Source organism: Chanodichthys erythropterus, chromosome 7 (assembly GCF_024489055.1).
Source record: "Chanodichthys erythropterus isolate Z2021 chromosome 7, ASM2448905v1, whole genome shotgun sequence".
NCBI lineage: Eukaryota > Metazoa > Chordata > Actinopteri > Cypriniformes > Xenocyprididae > Chanodichthys > Chanodichthys erythropterus.
The window spans coordinates 31,749,166-31,767,382 of record NC_090227.1 but is presented as its reverse complement, the minus strand read 5'-3'; the positions used below and the strand labels follow the sequence as shown (position 1 = coordinate 31,767,382).

General features: G+C 35.5%; 1 protein-coding gene across 9 annotated transcripts in view; it reads left to right on the top strand.

Moving 5' to 3' along the window:
- The window catches only part of ppfibp1b (PPFIA binding protein 1b), a 30,618-nt gene that overhangs the window by 4,905 nt on the left and 7,496 nt on the right, over nt 1-18,217 (top strand). The window contains exons 2-19 of one of the 9 annotated variants that reach the window (XM_067390189.1): nt 3,563-3,646; nt 4,389-4,594; nt 5,278-5,364; nt 5,904-6,017; nt 6,212-6,343; nt 8,743-8,835; nt 9,011-9,103; nt 10,122-10,239; nt 10,574-10,618; nt 12,675-12,736; nt 12,828-12,912; nt 13,232-13,371; nt 14,343-14,443; nt 14,904-14,963; nt 15,159-15,219; nt 15,353-15,385; nt 15,607-15,778; nt 17,809-17,950. In XM_067390189.1, the coding sequence (XP_067246290.1) occupies nt 3,583-3,646; nt 4,389-4,594; nt 5,278-5,364; nt 5,904-6,017; nt 6,212-6,343; nt 8,743-8,835; nt 9,011-9,103; nt 10,122-10,239; nt 10,574-10,618; nt 12,675-12,736; nt 12,828-12,912; nt 13,232-13,371; nt 14,343-14,443; nt 14,904-14,963; nt 15,159-15,219; nt 15,353-15,385; nt 15,607-15,778; nt 17,809-17,950 (1,808 nt within the window). In that variant the 5' untranslated portion in view covers nt 3,563-3,582. The remainder of the gene's footprint in view (nt 1-3,562; nt 3,647-4,388; nt 4,595-5,277; nt 5,365-5,903; nt 6,018-6,211; nt 6,344-8,742; nt 8,836-9,010; nt 9,104-10,121; nt 10,240-10,573; nt 10,619-12,674; nt 12,737-12,827; nt 12,913-13,231; nt 13,372-14,342; nt 14,444-14,903; nt 14,964-15,158; nt 15,220-15,352; nt 15,386-15,606; nt 15,779-17,808; nt 17,951-18,217) is intronic. The other 8 variants (XM_067390194.1, XM_067390192.1, XM_067390193.1 and 5 more) reach the window with 8 other exon arrangements.

The following is an 18,217-nucleotide window of genomic DNA, read 5'->3' as shown; positions in this document are numbered from 1 at the left end:
TTTTTACACTGCACATTAGTTTACTCCTTGATTTCATAGCTTCTTTGAAAACTCTTCAAAGGAAAGTGTTTGATCCACTTTTCTTTTGACTGGATGGTAATGTTCACACAGTCAGTGTTTGGGATTGACAAGCTTATTTACTAACAATTGAGACTCTCAAATCAGCCTGTACATACAACAGCAGATGGAGTGGATGGGTTACCTATCCATATGGATAGTATTTGAAGTCAGTCCCCTTTTCTAACTTTCAGTGGCCTTGTGTAATGTCTGTAACCATAGTGACAGGATCATTTTTGTTTTTTTGTTTAGTATTGTGTCTGGCCACATAAAATGCATGGCACCTTTGGTGATTCACAGCAAAACAACTAGTTGTCAACTTTGATTCTATTCATATAACACACAATAATTGAACTCCCTCTCAAAATTCACTCCTGAAAACTTAAGGGAGTCATTTCAGTTACAGAATGAAATACTATGTATGAACTATATGGCCAGTGTGACTGTGAAATGTGTGAACTTGCTTGTACACTCTGTAATTCGCAGAGCTATATTCCTAGTTATTAGAAGATAAGGGGATTTTTATGGAATAAGAACCCTTAAAAGGAAAGCTGTCAAACCCAGTTGCACTAATAATCCTTGTATATTTTTAACACAGAATAATTGCTTGTGTTTGCCCTTTTTTAAAGATTATTAACTGCTAATTCATTAGATGCATCCTTTAGGACTATCCTTTACCACCAGAGATCATTTCAGTGTGGTGCTTTATGATTTTATTTTTTTTAAACCACATATTTCTTTTGAATGACTCCAAATGGTTAAATGGGTCATCTTTCATCACAAGCCACTTTTGAATATTTCTATGCATAAAAAAACGAACTCCCACTTAAGGCCCTTTCACACCAAGAACAAGAATTAAAACAATAACAATAAAGATATAGCTCTAAAAACCTTTCTCAATATAAAAGAATAGCAAAGCCAAGACCACAACTAACGATAATGGCACAGAGAAACTGTATCACTGGAATCATTTTTTAAAACCATTTTTTCCAGCTAATGAATGATAAAAACATTGACAGCCAGTCAGAATCTATCCTGCTTTAAAGGGCTCAAGCATTTAAAGCGGCAGACGACAAACCTGCACACACTTAGAATAAACAGAACTAGATCGTCCACTGGTGTGGATGCAAATTTAGTTATTATAATTAAAGTTATCTTTATAGTTATCATTCTTGGTGTGAATGGGCCTTTATAGCACACTTTTCCTAGTTTTGGATTTGTATATATTATTATATATTAACCTTTGGCCTGTTATGTTTGTGCATTGCAGCAGAGAGCTTTATCAACACTGGCGGACAGGATATCAGAACATGACAGGGTGTCTCTTCACTTCCTTGTTTTTAGGATTAAAACTGAGAGAATGCTGCCGCTGTATTCTCGGGCTATGAGCCAAAAGGGCCTAACAATGTGTCCCCGCTAGTCCCCCAACAAAGTACCCAGTGTCCCCTGCAGCAGCACAAGCACTGTGCCAATAATTGAAATAAATGGCTCAGTTATTCTTTAAAATCTGTGGCTAATGGTTGGAGCTTGACTGAGTTACCCAGGGAACAGAAGAGAGCTGAAAACCAGCCAACCTTTCACCCAAAGGATGTGCTTTCCTCTCTGGAACCAACATGGGGAGACCCAGTCCAGATGAATACACAGTTAGATACAAAAATCATTGTGAAGAGAAAAATCATCATGGGTTGAGAAATATAGTTTCTGTCATTTCGATAAGATCTGATTATGCCATTTGGCATTAGTTGATATTTTTGTTATTCATCCAAAAAATCTACTTTTTTGCAAAATAGTTTTTTGTGATCACATCAGTGTTAAAACTATTACAAATCATAAAGTTGAATTAAAATAGTATATAAATATTAGATGAAAAACTTAACTTAAAAATTTGAAATGTTGCTTTGGCAACTAACTGAATTAAAATCAATTTAAGATGAGGTACTAAATTCACTAAAACAAACTGAACTAAAAATAAAAGCTAAATAGAAATGTTAAAAAAAAAAAAGCTAATAAAAATGCTAAACCTAAAAAAGTAGTATAATTACTAAAATAAAAATAAAGCTAAATACAAATAAAAAAAAAAACAAATAAAAATTACAAAAGCACATAAAACAACTAAAACTTATACTAAAATTAAGACTAACTAAACTAAAAATCTAAAAATAAAACCAGAGGAAATATTAATAAATTAATAGTATTTATAAAACGGTTAGTTCCTGTCCTTGATTCTGATTGGTCAATAGCTGTGTTTTATTCATGATAAAACAGGCTATGACCACTTCACCCAACGGTTCTGTGTATCACTACACAACACCCTTAGCAACCTCTCTTAGCAACGTAAACCATATGTTCTCAATTGATATTGTTCATGTACAATATTACATATTGTATTATGTAGAAGAATGTTGTGAGAAAAAGATTGAGTGAGCGAGTTTATTACCTGCATTCACTTTTAGCATTTTCCTTCAGGTCAGTCCGATGTTCATAATAAAACATCTGTTTAAATGTCCAATGTATTGTCTTGTCCTTTTAACAGTTAAGGGGTTTTCCCGTGACTGACAGCACTAGTCAAAGCATTTGTCAGTTGCATCTTGTTCCGTTTTCAAAACAATTCAGTCTTTTCAATGTAAAAGTCTTCGCTACTGACTGACACACTCACAAAGACTGTCTTTGCCGCATCTAATGGAGTGAAAAGGTAACTTCTGTTGCTTTTCATGGTCAGGGACTATTTTTTCCAGTGGAAGGAAGGCTTTTAGAAAAGGTTTACTTCATGAAGTTTGCATTTATACATATTTCTGGCTTTAATATTTGTATTGTGTGGTAACCATTTTATAAAAGCAATAAGGTACTCGAGGAACCTTATAATAAGTATAAGACCTATTCACAATACAGTACAGCCTCTCGTACCTTATTGCTTACATAAGTTATTCTGTTCATCCTTTCTGGCTCTAGAAGTGATCCTGGGTGGATGTAACTTCCTGTTGACATTCAAAGTGTTGTCAAACAAAACAGAGGCTAGCTAGACCCTCCCTCCTCCTCCTCCCCCTCCCCTCCGTGCTTCCTGAAACAGTCATGGACGCGCATTTAAAATTATTCTTGTCGGTTATTGGCTGGAGCATGTTTATTATGTTTCGTGGTCCAGGCTGCACCAGTTTGTTTTTATTGACGTTTTTGGAGCTTGTGGCGACTACAGAGACCGCGTTTTTTTACAGTGTGTTCAGGGGACAGGCAGCTAGCGGATAGTGAGGAGATGTTTGCTGTATGTGACAAAAAATGTTTTGGCCTAAAAATGCGTGACATCATTTTTGGTGTCCATGTAATACTTTTCTGAGAGTTTAAAAACATTACACATGTATCAAACAAGCAGCACATTTGCATTGTTTTCTGTCTTATTGAGTGCCTAATCCATCAGAAGTTTTCTATTAATGTATTTAGAGACTACTTAAATGCATTTTGTGCTGTCAAGTGTCGACTGTTATATTTGTTTTGCTATTTTCACTTTATGCAGGATTAACAGTGTTGAACAAGATGATGTCTGATGCCAGTGACATGTTGGCAGCAGCCTTGGAGCAAATGGATGGTATCATAGCAGGTAAAGCTTTTTAATATTTGTCTTAACCATACAAACTTTAAACATCTATTCCAAATGCAACTGTCCCTCCACATTTAAATCTGACAAAATGGTTCACTTCACATTGGTAAATTTGATCATTCTTTCCAGATTGGAAATATTCTGCAGTGGTACAAAGAGAATGTCAGACTCATTTCATGAAACCTTTACAGAGTAAGATTAGACTGATATTAGTAGGCTGACCAAATGATTTGGCATATTCATCACTGGTTTATTATAAGTCTGACATTTCAAGTTGGAGTCGCCCGTCTGATCGCATGATTTCCTGAGGTTTCAGCAATTAAAGCATTTACTCTGACCTGTTTCTGATTTCAAGACTTGAGTGGTTATTCACCCGCATCATGATTTATTATAAGGTCATGCTATCTTTTACCCCACAGTACATGATAATTGTATCTTTTATAGTCATTTCTCATTTTAGAAATGCTATATATTGTGCTAAATGTTAACTAATGTAAAAGATTGTTATTTTTTCTGTATTGCCTGACTCTCCTGAGCATTTAATGTATATTGTATAGCTCCACCAATATTTGCTTGCACATAATATTGTCTGAATAAATTGTGAACAACTCCATTGTATCAGTGTTTGTGATATGGCTATGTTGCCGTTTAAGTAGAAACCCCCTAAAAGTTCACTCGGACATACATTAAAATCAAAATCACTATTCACCACTTTTATTTATTTTTTGTCTTTGGCATTCAGGCTCCAAGGCTCTGGACTACTCCAATGGTATCTTTGATTGTCAGTCCCCAACATCGCCCTTCATGGGCAGCTTGCGAGCCCTGAACTTACTGGAGGACCTGAGGGGTGTTTTGGAGCTCATGGACACTGAGGAGAGAGAGAGCTTGCGTTGTCAGATCCCAGACTCTACCGCAGACAGTCTGGTGGAGTGGCTGCATGGTCACCTGGTGCGTACGCCACATTCCAGAACTCTGAAATTCACTGTGTGTACTCTAGATATGAACATGAGCTAACATACTATGTGTTGCCACGTTGTAGGGAAGCACATGGTTATTTATACTTCCTCTAGATATAGTAGTCAAAAGGCCTGTAGTCTATTTTCAATGATAGTCAAATACGCTATGTGATGCTTTGTGCCTACTGGAAGTATTTTCTCTTTCATGCTGATATTGCTAGGCCTAGGCTGACAATTTTCATTATGACATAATTCTTTTTAAGTGTTGGAACTTATTCATAGAGCTATTATAGTATCATGTGCATTAGTTCTATTCATAATTAGGACTCTGCAGTTGAGTTTTATCATTGTCTTAAGATATTAGTTAAGGGAAATCCAGGAAACATTATTCTTGTGTGTCTTGAGACAGACTGAACAACTGCCAAGTGAAAGTCAACACATAATACCATATTTAGTCAGTTTACATGGAGTATTGTTCGTTCACATTTTGTTGGCATAATAAATGGTGCATGAAAACCTTGAATATCAAGTGACCCTGTTTTTCTCAGTATCACTGACTTTGAAAAGCAACTTAAAGTTAAAGTTAAAGTGTTGTTTTAAGACCTCTCATTTTGGATTCTTTGGAAGTTTTTATGATAAATTATATTTTCTTTTTTTTTTTTTTTTTTTGGACAGTCAAATGGACACATCTCAATCACTGGTGATGTTTACCAGGACAGACTTAATCGTCTTGAAAGTGATAAAGAATCCCTTGTGCTTCAGGTAACTTTATATACATGCACATTTAAAAGTTTCGAAGATGTTTTAAAATGTTTCTGAAGGGCTCACTAAGACTGTATTTATTTGATCAAAAATACAAATATATTGTAAAATATTATTACTATTTTAAATAACTGTTTAAAATACTGCTGATAGCAAAGCTGCTATTTCAGCAGCCATTACTACAGTCTTCTAATTCTAATATGCTGATTTGGTGCCAAAGAAGCATTTATTATTTTTTTATGTTTAAATCAGTTGTTTTGTTTAATAATTTTGTGGAAACCATGATTTTTTTTTTTTTTTTTTTCAGGATTCTTTGACTAGAAAGTTCAAAAGCATTTATTTGAAATAGACATATTTCGCAACATTATACATGTCTACTGTCACTTTTGATCAATTTAATGCTTCATTGTTGAATAAAAGTATTAATTTCTTTCTAAAATATAATAATATATAATAATAGTAACATATATACATTTTGAACGGTCATGGAGAAATGCACATAGATAAGGCCTAAGTTAAATGCTAAAAATTCTTTGCAGGTGAGTGTTTTGACTGATCAAGTGGAGGCGCAGGGAGAAAAGATAAGGGACCTAGATCTGTGCCTTGATGAACACCGTGAGAAACTAAATGCCACCGAAGAAATGTTACAACAGGTGGGTTTAAAGATGTTCCTTGTTTGGCGGTTTGTTATATATGCATTTTGCGTGATGATTATTTTAACCCTATAGATTTTGTTTACTTTATTATACTGTCCAGTTACAGGCAAAAAGCCCATAAAATTAATTTTCTAAGACCGATTTCCTCTGCTCATGCTCCAGTATGTTCATTTTTGAACTCTTGTTCCTAGGAACTCTTGTGCCGATCAGCCCTTGAGACTCAGAAGCTGGAGCTGATGGCAGAGGTTTCCAACTTGAAACTGAAGTTATCAGCAATGGAGAAAGAGAGACTCGATTTTGATGACAGATTTGGAGATAGTGAGGTAAGAAACATGCATACATGCATGAGAGCAATAATTGTGTAATGATTTTTTGAAAATGTCAATGGCTTTTCTTTAATTGTAACGCTAGTCATTGGTCAATTTGTGATTCCGCCGTTGGTGCACAGAGCCCTTTTGTTTTGACTGCTTTAACATATTGCAGTTTGCTGGAAAAATGACTTGAATGTTTGTTTAGAATCGTGATTGTGCAGTATAGCCAACCTTTTGTTTCTGTACAAGCCTGAAGCAGAAAGACGTACATTCAACAATGCACTCTGTTAGCACCCGGACATCTACCAATCACGTCATGTTGTGGTTCAGAGGTCTGTTCCAGTGCACTGGAATGTTGGGCTTTTAACTATTCTCTGCTTTGTTTGCTGTCTGGACAAAATGGCAAATGCAAAAACACCCTTTACCAGATACCATTTCCTCTCCAAAATAGTTTTGGCTGGCCACTTTTCTCTCTAGAAAGTAGTCATTACTACTAAGGACTAGGTCCCACTGTGGATGTACAGGAGTAGGAAGGGTCCCCAGCAAGAGGGTGTTGGGATCCATTGGAATGAATGGTTTTCCACATTGGTGGTTTCAACCATTTCAGATAAACCTGCCTCTAAACAGTACAAAAAAACTATAACTGGCTGCTTTATATGTCGTTCACAAATACACTTCATGTCAAAGTGGGCGTTTCTTAGCCCAATTAAGCAGCAAACTCAACCAAGCTTTGTTGTTGGTTAAAAGTCTAGCTGCTTGAGGTGTAAAGTGGACTTTAGGAATGGCTGTTCACAAGAAATTTTGAATCAGACAACATGCAACCCAGGAGAAAAAATACTATACTAAATAGTAATTTATAGTAAATACAAAAAAAGTTTTTTTTGAACCATACTATAGTAAAGTACTTTAATTTATTTGTTGTGGTAATTCAGTAGTTGCTATGGTAATATAACAACTATAGTAATATAAACAAATTACTTTACCTAATACTGTACTAATTTTTCTACAACTATAGGGTATATTACAATACACTACAGTTTACTGTAGCAAAAACCGAAGTATACTACAGTATTTATTACAATTAATCAGTTCACTATAGTTAATACTAAAGTATGTAAATATAAAAAGTGTTGTTATATTTACAGTACTACAATTTACTATATGTACGGTTCAGAAACACTATAGTATTTACTATAAATTGCTATAGTACTTTTTCACCTGGGAACAATGGAGAAAAACAAGGTTTTGAAGGTTTAGCATCAAACAGTGTAGATTACAGACATAGAGATCAGCCATCCATATTTTTTTTTTTTTTTTGTGATTGTATTATCCATTGTTCCTAGAAACTTCTAGATCAGAGATACAAATTATTTATTGTTTAAACTGTGCACTAAATTGGCAAGTGTGTTTGGTCTAGGATGATAAACACATTTTTCAAAGATATAAATTATTTCTGTAGTTTCCTGTGTTATTTTGCTGCCACATAATTTACTTTCTCAGCAAGACTAGCTTGTTTGCTAAATTGTCCTTTTTTATCCTGTTAAGACTGGGACTATAATATGTCATTTTAGATTTTGAAGAACTAACTGCTGTAGTATGAATTATTGAATGTATAATATTGTTCAAATGTTTTTGAAAGTGTCTTATGCTCAACAAGGCTGCATTCATTTAATTAAAAATTGTAATATTGTGAAATATTATTAGTTGAAAATAACTGTTTTCTATTTAAATATATTTTAAAAATGTAATTTATTTCTGTGATGGAAAAGCTGAATTTTCAGCACTCATTACTCCAGTTTTCAGTGACTGATCCCAAAATTTTGAACTGTAGTGTAAGTATTTTTGATTTTTGTATTCTGAGTTTTCTGTCACTGCTCAACATGGATGTATTTTTTTTTATTTGGAGCATTCACTGAGTGTTTACAACTGGAGGCTGTTCTGTTTATTGAATCATAAATCCACGGCTGAATGCTAGACATCCTGACAAAGAGCTTGGCCCTGAAAGGCCTGAGCGCTGAATGGAAGCTTGTCACTAGATTCTTGTTTTTTTTTGCTCGTAAAGCATTTCAAAAGATTGAATATTTGGTCTGTTTGCTAAACAAACCATTTCAAACATGAGAGAAGGCTCATCTTTGAAGCTTTATGAATGGGAATATGGCTATAATCTGTGTGCATTTAGAAGCAAGTTATTATTAATATCATTATTAGGTTTTTGAAACTGTGTGAAATTGTGTAAATAGTCATTTTATTTTGGTGGTAATCGACAGCATACATATACAGTCAATAAAGTTTAACTTAAATCTATTACTCATTCATTTAACAGTAAATTTCACATTATTAAATTTCACATTATTAAATTCATATTAGTAATGGTGATTGTTTGCATTTTAAAGGCTTTTATTTCTTTTTAGGGTTTGATTTTGGAGATTAATGAACTGAGATATCGCATTTCTGAGATGGAGAGTGAACGGTTACAGTATGAAAAGAAATTGAAATCCACTAAGGTGAGTTTCAATACTAGTTTCTTGCTAGTGAAAACAATACGTGAAGTTTTCATCTTTAGGCTTTCATAGGGTTTTCTCTTCTGCTCTTGTCTCTCTTGCATAACCTGTCACTATTCTTGTTATCTTTAAGTGTCTATTTTCCTTTTTCCTCCTTGGCTAACTTCTCTGCCGCTAGTCGCTAATGGCCAAACTCTCTAGCCTGAAACTCAAAATGGGCCAGATGCAGTATGAGAAACAGAGGAAGGAACAAAAAATCCAGGAACTTAAGGTCGGCATACCTCAGGGTGGTTACTGCTTGTGGTTGTGATCCAAAGACCCTTTATTTAGTTATGTTTGCACTGTTACTTTACTTTTAGGCACTTAAGCATTTACAGTGGCCAAACGTTATATTTTATTATAACAATACAATGACATTAAATGTTGCTTTACAGAATTAAACTTTTAATCATGTCAGCTTGACTGAGAGCTCTATAGTAGCTCCATAGCCCTCCATTTTACACCATTTAAAGGGTACAGACAAAGTTCTCATCATGATTTGAAAGCTGCTCATTAAATCTGCCCTCTTCTCTAAGCAGTGGCACCAGTATAAGATTTCAGCATGTTTAATTAACCACAAGTATGCTTTAGTGTGAGGCTCTACGTGATGTTTAAGCTGAGAGGGCTACATTTCAGACTGCTTTATAATGTAGGAGAAGCTATTTCTGTTGCTACTTCCTACTGTAGCATACTGTTAAGCCACACGCTTCAAAAAGATCAGTGTGAGGTTTGCAGAAATGTGCTGCTCTAGTTTTTTTTGTGTGTGTGTACTGTATGTTATAAACTTCTCTCCCACCTTGGCAATGCTTTGAACTCTTGAATGTGATTTGATTAGTGGTAGGCAGATATATAATTATTAATTCAATATAATTTGCTATTTTGTGATGCGAGACAAAGTTTTAGTGTCAAAGCCAAAATCAATGGATGAATTTCAAAAAAAGAAAAATTGAGTACATTTTGTAACGTTTTATCAGTAATTTTGTCAGTAATCTCTTAATTATACAAATATTATTAATAATAATACATTTTAATATCAATATATCTGTCTACCATTTTCATTTTCATAACTCTGATCCAAATTATTTATACATCAGACAGGACTTTAATTTTGCATGTGCCTTGTACTGAACTCTTTTATAGTAATTAGTAACTGCATGGTTTGCTATTACTGGGATTTTAACCTGTTAACTTTGTTGGTGCTCCAAGGTTTTGGATTCAGCGTTGTGAGATCTGTGTGTTTTAATGTTCAGGAGGATCTGGTTACGTTGAGAAGGCAGCTTGATGGCAGAGATGGAGATCTGAGGAGGCTGCAGGATGAGACGGGGTCCAGATCCCCAACACCTGCAGGCCTAGACAGCACAGAGAGAGGTGGGTCATGTAATGTAATCAAAGTGTTGCCTGTCCCAGCATGCCCTTCAGGGGCCAAGTTTTGTCTTGTAATTATGCTGTGATGCTGTACTGACTCATTTAAAACTGAAGCTGGAGTAGATCAACTTAAGCAGTTGTTATTATATATATTTTTTGATATTTTATTGTTTTTTATTTAGTTTATTTTTTCCTTTTTTTTATTTTATTCTATTGCTTTTGACACTGTTTTTTCTTTTTATGTCTTTTTTTATGTAACATTTTATGCATAGCACTTTATTGGTCCAGTTCCTTCAATAACAGAATACGTTTAATATCATTACTCTGTCTTAAACAGTTTTCCATACTGAGGAAACATTAAAAAAGAGGCTCAAAGAGAAACGTAAGGGGACTTCATGTCTACCTTCTACACATCCATCCTTTTTTCAGTTTTTAATCTTTGTACTATTTTTGTCCTCTTAGTCCTCTACTTCCTGTGCCTGCATGTCTAGGCATGGTACTCATGAAGCTTGCTTTTCTATGACATGAAGCAGTGCAAATTAGTCTCACAGGATATTAATGGGTTTAAAAAATGCCAGTTAGGTATAGGAAAGGGAAACGAGCAGGGCCTGAAATTAACACTCGTCAAGCGCCAAATGTGAGTGAAAATTGGCGTTGGCAAATATATGAAATGGTGTCAATCGGCAGTTGGGCAGTAACATTTTTGTGAATTCTAAAAATGCAGTGTTGTGAGAACATGAACGTGACAATGCTTGGAACAGTTGATGGGGCAGCGCTGCATCGTTCTGAAATCGTTCTTGCATCGTTTAATCCTTAACAATTTAAATTTTGAAGTGCAAGAAGATGCAAAAGGGAACTCAGTTCGTTACTTGTGCACTGTAGGAAGTTTTCTGTGCAAGCATCCGAAGTGGGCACCCAGACTGCTGCTTCTCAGACAACGCGCAAATACTGAATTAAAGGAATACTCCACTTTTTTTGAAAATAGGCTCATTTTCCAACTCCCCTAGAGTTAAACAGTTGAGTTTTACCGTTTTCAAATCCATTCAGCCGATCTCCGGTTCTGGCGGTACCACTTTTAGCATAGCTTAGCATAGTTCATTGAATCTGATTAGACCGTTAGCATTGCACTTAAAAATGACCAAAGAGTTTTGATATTTTTCCTATTTAAAACTTGACTCTTCTGTAGTTAAATCGTGTACTAAGACCGGCGGAAAATGAAAAGTTGTGATTTTCTAGGCTGATATGGCTAGGAACTATACTCTCATTCCAGCGTAATAATCAAGGAACTTTGCTGCCGTATCATGGCTGCAGCAGTGCAAACGTCTCTCACAAACGTCTCCATGGTTGCAAGGCACGTTCCCTGTGCAAGCAGGGGCTCACGGGCGCTGCGTAATATCATTGCACTGCTGCAGCCATGGAACGGCAGCAAAGTTCCTTGATTATTACGCCTGAATGAGAGTATAGTTCCTAGCCATATCAGCCTAGAAAATCGCAACTTTTTATTTTCCGTCGTTCTTAGTACACGATTTAAGTACAGAAGAGTCAAGTTTTAAATAGGAAAAATATCAAAACTCTTTGGTCATTTTTAAGTGCAATGCTAACGGTCTAATCAGATTCAATGAACTATGCTAAGCTATGCTAAAAGTGGTACCGCCAGAACCGGAGATCGGCTGAATGGATTCGAAAACGGTAAAACTCAACTGTTTAACTCTAGGGGAGTTGGAAAATTAGCCTATTTTCAAAAAAAGTGGAGTATTCCTTTTAAACTCTCTTTCACGTCTTCTTGCGCTTGAAAGGACAAATTCACACAAAATATCCTAGTAAACAGTCAGACGTGTACAGTATCAGTATACTGGGTCCGTGCAGTTCTTAAAGTGGCAGCATCCTAATAATCCTTTGGAAGGTGTGGCAAAAAGTTAGGCCCAGGAAACGAGTAATAAATAACAATACTTTCTTATGTTGTAGCCCTGACAAGAGTCAGGGGTCGGCTGAGATTCGACAAGAGATTGTGGGGTCGACAAGAGATTGTGGTCACCATCTGGCATGTCACATTTACATGATTGTTTGTTTGTTTCTTGCCTGTCACCTCCTACTTTAACACCTCCTGTTCCCCAAAGCTAGTTTCTTCACCTCACTTCCTCTCTTCCATCCATTATCAGCAGTTGACCGTAACCCATGTTCACACCCCTCATGACCTCACAGGCTGGATGTCCACTCATATCTGTGGCTGTATACACTCACGTTTAATCCCAACAAGCTCCTCCTCGCTTCTGTTGTGTACATTTCTCATGTTTGTCACAGAAGGTCACTGTTATTTTTCAGCTCAATGTGTCTGTCTACAGTTAATGTGATGCTAAATGTCAGGCCTGAGGCCTTATGTTTCTTTGCCCTTTAGTGTTATGAAATGGTCTTTAGTTTACTATGCCTGTTCTTTGCAGATATGGAAGTACAGAAGATGAAGAAAGCAATGGAGTCATTGATGGCGGCTAATGAGGAGAAGGTAGTTTTAGGTCATAAGTTTCCTTTCCCGTTACTTTTGAAAATAAATAAAAGATCTTGGCATTTAATGCTGATAATGATGCTTTGTGTAGGACCGCAAGATTGAAGAGTTGCGACAGTCACTCATGCGTTACAAGAAAGTGCAAGAAATGGTCATGTCAGCTCAAGGGAGAAAAGGTGATTTATTTTTCATTAACTTTTAATAAAATCAATTCCAACAGGATGTGAATGAAGTGCTTTTATCACTGTTATTTTAGTATTATGTACTATTATAATATTTATTAATGGTTTAAATAAAGCTTTTATTTATTATATTGAGTTTTTATATTATATTATATTTATTATATTATATTATTACATTTTCTAGAGATTCACCCAATTAGTTAAATCCCATAACAGGCTGTTGTTAAGTGACAGGCTGTATTTGTTATGGTGCTGTGTGGCTTGTTCCCCAGCTAATGATCTAATCTCCCTCCTCTCCTGTCTTTCTCATCAGATAAGGTCAAAGACGGAGACAGTGATGAGAGCAACAGCGACAGCTCCCTCTCCATGTCCACCGCCCTTTCCGTTTCCATGGACACGGAGAAGTCTTTGCTCGCTTACACAGAGGAAGTTGCTGTGAGGGGTCAAAATGAGGTACAATTTTGTTTTTTTTTCAGACAAAACAAAATCCATATAATATTTCATTTGAGGTTACACCATTCACTTTTGTTGGTTAGTCTGCATCCTTGTTAAAGAACTATATTTTGTTTTGCCATGGCCAATATGAAATCACTGAACTGCAAACTATAATTATTCTTAATTTAGAGCAACTCAGGCTGATTGACAGTTCAGCAAAGTTGTGTTTTTTTTTTTACGCTAAAAGCAAAATTGAACACTTGCAGTACACATAGCATGTCAACTGTGGCTCATACTGTCACTGACGATCCAAGTAGTAGTCACTTGTCATGGAGTGACTGAATGTCTTCAGATATTACTGTTCAGAGGTGTTGGATCATTGATATGTGACGTATGCAGTAGGACTTCTTAAACTTTTTTTCAATGAAGTACTCCCAAAAGTCATTGTTAATGAAATTTGCCATTCCTAAAATCAGTGTTATTTTAGTATTAGTATTTAGTATTATATTTATATATATATATATATATATATATATATTATTTCAGTTAGTTGTGAATGCAACAGTTCCTTCATTTAATTTAGTTTTTTTATTTAATATATATATTTAATTTAATCTTTTTCAATTAACAAAAATATATTTTTTAATAGTTTTAGTGAACAATAACAACACTCCCTTGAATACAAAAAAATATAAAGAAGCATCATATTTTTTACATGCTGATGTAAAAGTAGAAAATATTTCAGGTTTTTTTTTTTACTGTTTGTTTTACAGTAATGAGGGAATTACAGAAAAAATCTGAATATTTAAACAGGGGAATCTTTGTCAAAAATAATGTAAAAATGAAAAACAAAAAATGGCTTAAAATGATATTAAATTACATTCATATAAAAAAATAGCATTTTTAAAAAAATATTGTGTGTTTATGCTTGAAAGATTGTTTGAATTCACTGTTGTGAATTTACCTTCGCATATTCTTTTCATATGTAGGCGGTTACATTTGTCAGTACACTCCAGGTGCCATCGTTCACAGTATCATCCCCAGACAAAGAAGACAGCGATTCAGTACTGGAACACATGCAGTCATCAAGGTACAGTCTCAGATAAGTACATTAAAACACACTTTGTGTCTTCTGAGGTTGTTTTATCATGCAGGCATTATCTGACAAACTCTGGACAAGCAAACATTCTTTCATATCATAGCTGTGGTTGTAGGTTTACATCCGCAAGCATCCTATCTATGTTACAGCATACTAGCTAAGCATCCCATTCTCCATGTTGCACCTCTGAAGGCTTTTCCTTTCTTGTGTTTTTATAATAACATCCTCTTTCCATCCTTTCTTGTCTTTTGAAATGTCTTTTGTCCATTATCTATGTCAGAGTTCATGACTGTCACCTTCGTTATGCTATCCCATCACTCTGTAGTGTTTAATAGTGTCACTTTCTCACTTTTAGCACATCAATGTTTGTCTGTCTATGCACCTCACAGCTTACCCATCATGCTTTGCCACCACCTCTGCATCCCAATGCTTGTGTGTTTGTCCTTTGTAGTGATAAAGAGTGTCAGGAGCCAACACAATCACAGGAGACCCCATTACATGAGAGTCCCGAGTGAGTATGTGTGTCTGGTGGAGTTCGGTTACCATTATGAAATGCCAGTTTTTGGGAAACCTGAAATACCACTATTATTGTGAAACAAAGTGTCTGTCTGACACCTTAACATGGTGGTTTGATACCTAAAGATGTCACTTATGAACATCTGCATGTTGGAAATAGTGATGGTAACTGTGTCTTTTCATGTTTCAGAACATCAGATGTCACAAAATCAGGAAGCCAGGACAACCTCGATGAAAAAGCCAGTGAAAAGGTGAATTTCAGCTTACTCAAGACTAAAAAAATATATTAGTTTTCATTAGGCATAAGCAGTATATTGAATACTTGCAGTGTAATTGTGAGGATTTAAAGTTAGATCATTTCTATTGTGCTATTTTTAATTCTAGAGGCCATTAGCAGCAGATCAGAGGCCAGCAGAGGTAATTCTGATATATTATATTATATTATATTATATTATATTATATTATATTATATTATATTATATTATATTATATTATATTATATTATATTATATTATATTATATTATATTATATTATATTATATTATATTATATTATATTATATTAATAGAATGCTTTTTTATTATTACATACATGAAGTTATTTGAGGTTTCTGAAATGTTTTCTTGCTGCTCTTTTAGAGCAAAGCTTTTGATGAGTTCAACAAGATTACAACTCTACCACCCAAATCCCCAAGCTCTTCTCGTACTGCTGAGGATGACAGCTTCGGCACCAGGAAAATGAGATCTTCCTTTGGACGGGGATTCTTCAAAATCAAGGGTGGGAAGAGGACTGCTAGTGCCCCTAATTTGGGTAAGACTTCTTCATAAATATGCCAAACATATGCCTGGTACTGTATGTATGCATCTGTTTTAGCAGCAGTACAGACACTCATTTATGGGCTAGACCTGTTGTATGGCCTCTCTGGAGAAAGACAAAGCAGATGTGGTGTGTTTTTCTTTCTTTCCCTTCAAGGAAAAATATCAAACAAATCAAACATACTCACTGCTTCTGCAATTAAAGAGGCATATTATTCCCTTTTACAAAGTCTTGATTTTGTTTTTTGGGGTCTACTAGGTTTTCATGCTTGAATGTTCAAAAACACAATACTTGTCTCTTATTAATCTCAATGAAGCCCCTCCTTCCAAAAAGCACAGTGTGCTCTGATTGGTCAGCTAGACCACTGTGTTGTGATTGGTCAACCACTTCGAGCGTGTTTTGAAAATGTCACGCCCTTTACCATAACCGCAAGTTTCAGCATGCTACTAACGCAACCGAAGACTATAGATACAGAAAGATGGTTCACTCCTTTTACTTATGAATGGGAGTAACTGCAACCGCCAATACGGCGGAATACGTTCCGCCTTCTAAGTAAAAGAGCCAATCGCTGACTGATAGTCATTGTGTCACTGCAGCTGCCTCTCGAATAGGACTACACATGCGCATTGGCTGGTCAAGCCTAAAAAATAAGTTTTTTTTTTCACTATTTGAGCATAAGAAACAACATTTATTGGACAGTTTGTCAGATTTTGTTGCTGATTTGAAATGTTATTTAATTGTGAGTTCGGCCAGCAGTTTTTGAGATGTCAGGATTCCTCCTTTCAAATAGACAGGACCTGGTCTTGGATGCCCGAAATAATTGCCTATTGCAAATATGGCCACCAAGTGAACAGACTTTCCTTGAAAGAGACAACTCAACCAGGTCTCACCCCTTTTTAGTGTATACCTTGGATGAAATTTAAATGAGGAATATTGTGATGTGTGCGTTCCTGGAAGAAAAATCAAGACTACTATCGAGGGGTTACAGGGAGTTCAGAAACAGTGTGTACTGATAAAAAGAATAACTCCCTTTGGAGTGGACTTTATGCTTTGTAATTTTGCAGACCTTTTTCATGCTCAAACCACAACATTGCACACTAAAAAAGCATTATAAGTCCTCTTTAGGCAAATTTATAGTCATACTTGAGACTCAAGGGTGCTTGAGGAATTACATTTTTCAGTTGCTATATTAAACACAGGGATGCAACAAGTATTCTATTGATTTTGAAAACCCTAATGATTGTGATCTCTAACATATTGTAGAAGTGACCACAGTTTATTTTAGCTTCATTCAAGCTTGATTCCAAAAATTCTGTCTTTCTGGAAGTAAGCAATTTGGTATAGGCCAAAGTTGGTTTATTTTCATTTCTGTACTTCATAGCAGGAGATGATATTAAATAAGGTAATGACGATTATGGGTTTTTTGAAGTCCTCTTGTGAAAATAATAGTCGTGTTTAATCATTGAGCTCATGTGGTAACCAGTGTGAGCCATTTGAGATGAAGAATATGGAGGTTCTGTCCTCATCGCATGTTATTTTGTGACCACATTACCAGGCACTCAAATATTCTGACCACATTCTCACAGCTCTATATGTGCCCTTCACATCTAGACTACCATAAGAATGTACGTTCAGGCTGGATTTAGTGCCATTCTATTACAGAGATGTTATTACTTCCATTGTGTTAACTTGCATGTCAGCATGTGACTTTGTTCCATGGTTCCACTCTTAAAATAAACCCAATCCAGTTGTTCTTCAGTCCAGACGAGAAGTCATCTGCAATGTTGCCCCATGATGCTGATTCCAGTAGTTCAAGGGAGACACTGTAATTTTCTAGCTTTTTCTTTTGAACTTCCTGTTATTCATGACATTTTTACTGCTCTGGTCTCCGACTGAAAAACTGCCTTGTTTTTTCTTACTTCCCATAATCCTCAGTTTATTTGATGCTTAACTGGCCATGGCATTATGGGTAATGTGTTGTTTTGTGGTGACAACAGGACTTGTGTGTGTGTTTGTTTGTACAGCTGAGACAGATAGGGACGGCACTGACCATCTGGATCTGGCAGGCATGCCGCAGAGGTCAGCTGACAGTGACAGCACACACACTCTCCCCATTTCACCCGAGGGCAAGAAAAAGTCTAAAGGAATCAAAGCACTCTTTGGAAAGTGAGTCTGAATCAGAGATGCAGTGGATGTTTTGGACATTCCTTATCCAGCATATTTCATCCTAGCAGTGTTATTGTTAACTAAAACTATTAAAAGTCGTTTTTGTTTATTAAGAAAAAGCAATAAAATATTGAAAAGTAAGTATTGAAAATTATTCAAATAAAATATTTGATGAAAAACTAAATTGCCTTGGTAACTAAATAAAAATAAGTTTAAGCTAAAGTGCTTAAATTACTAAAACTGAAATAAAAATAAATTAAAGCTAAA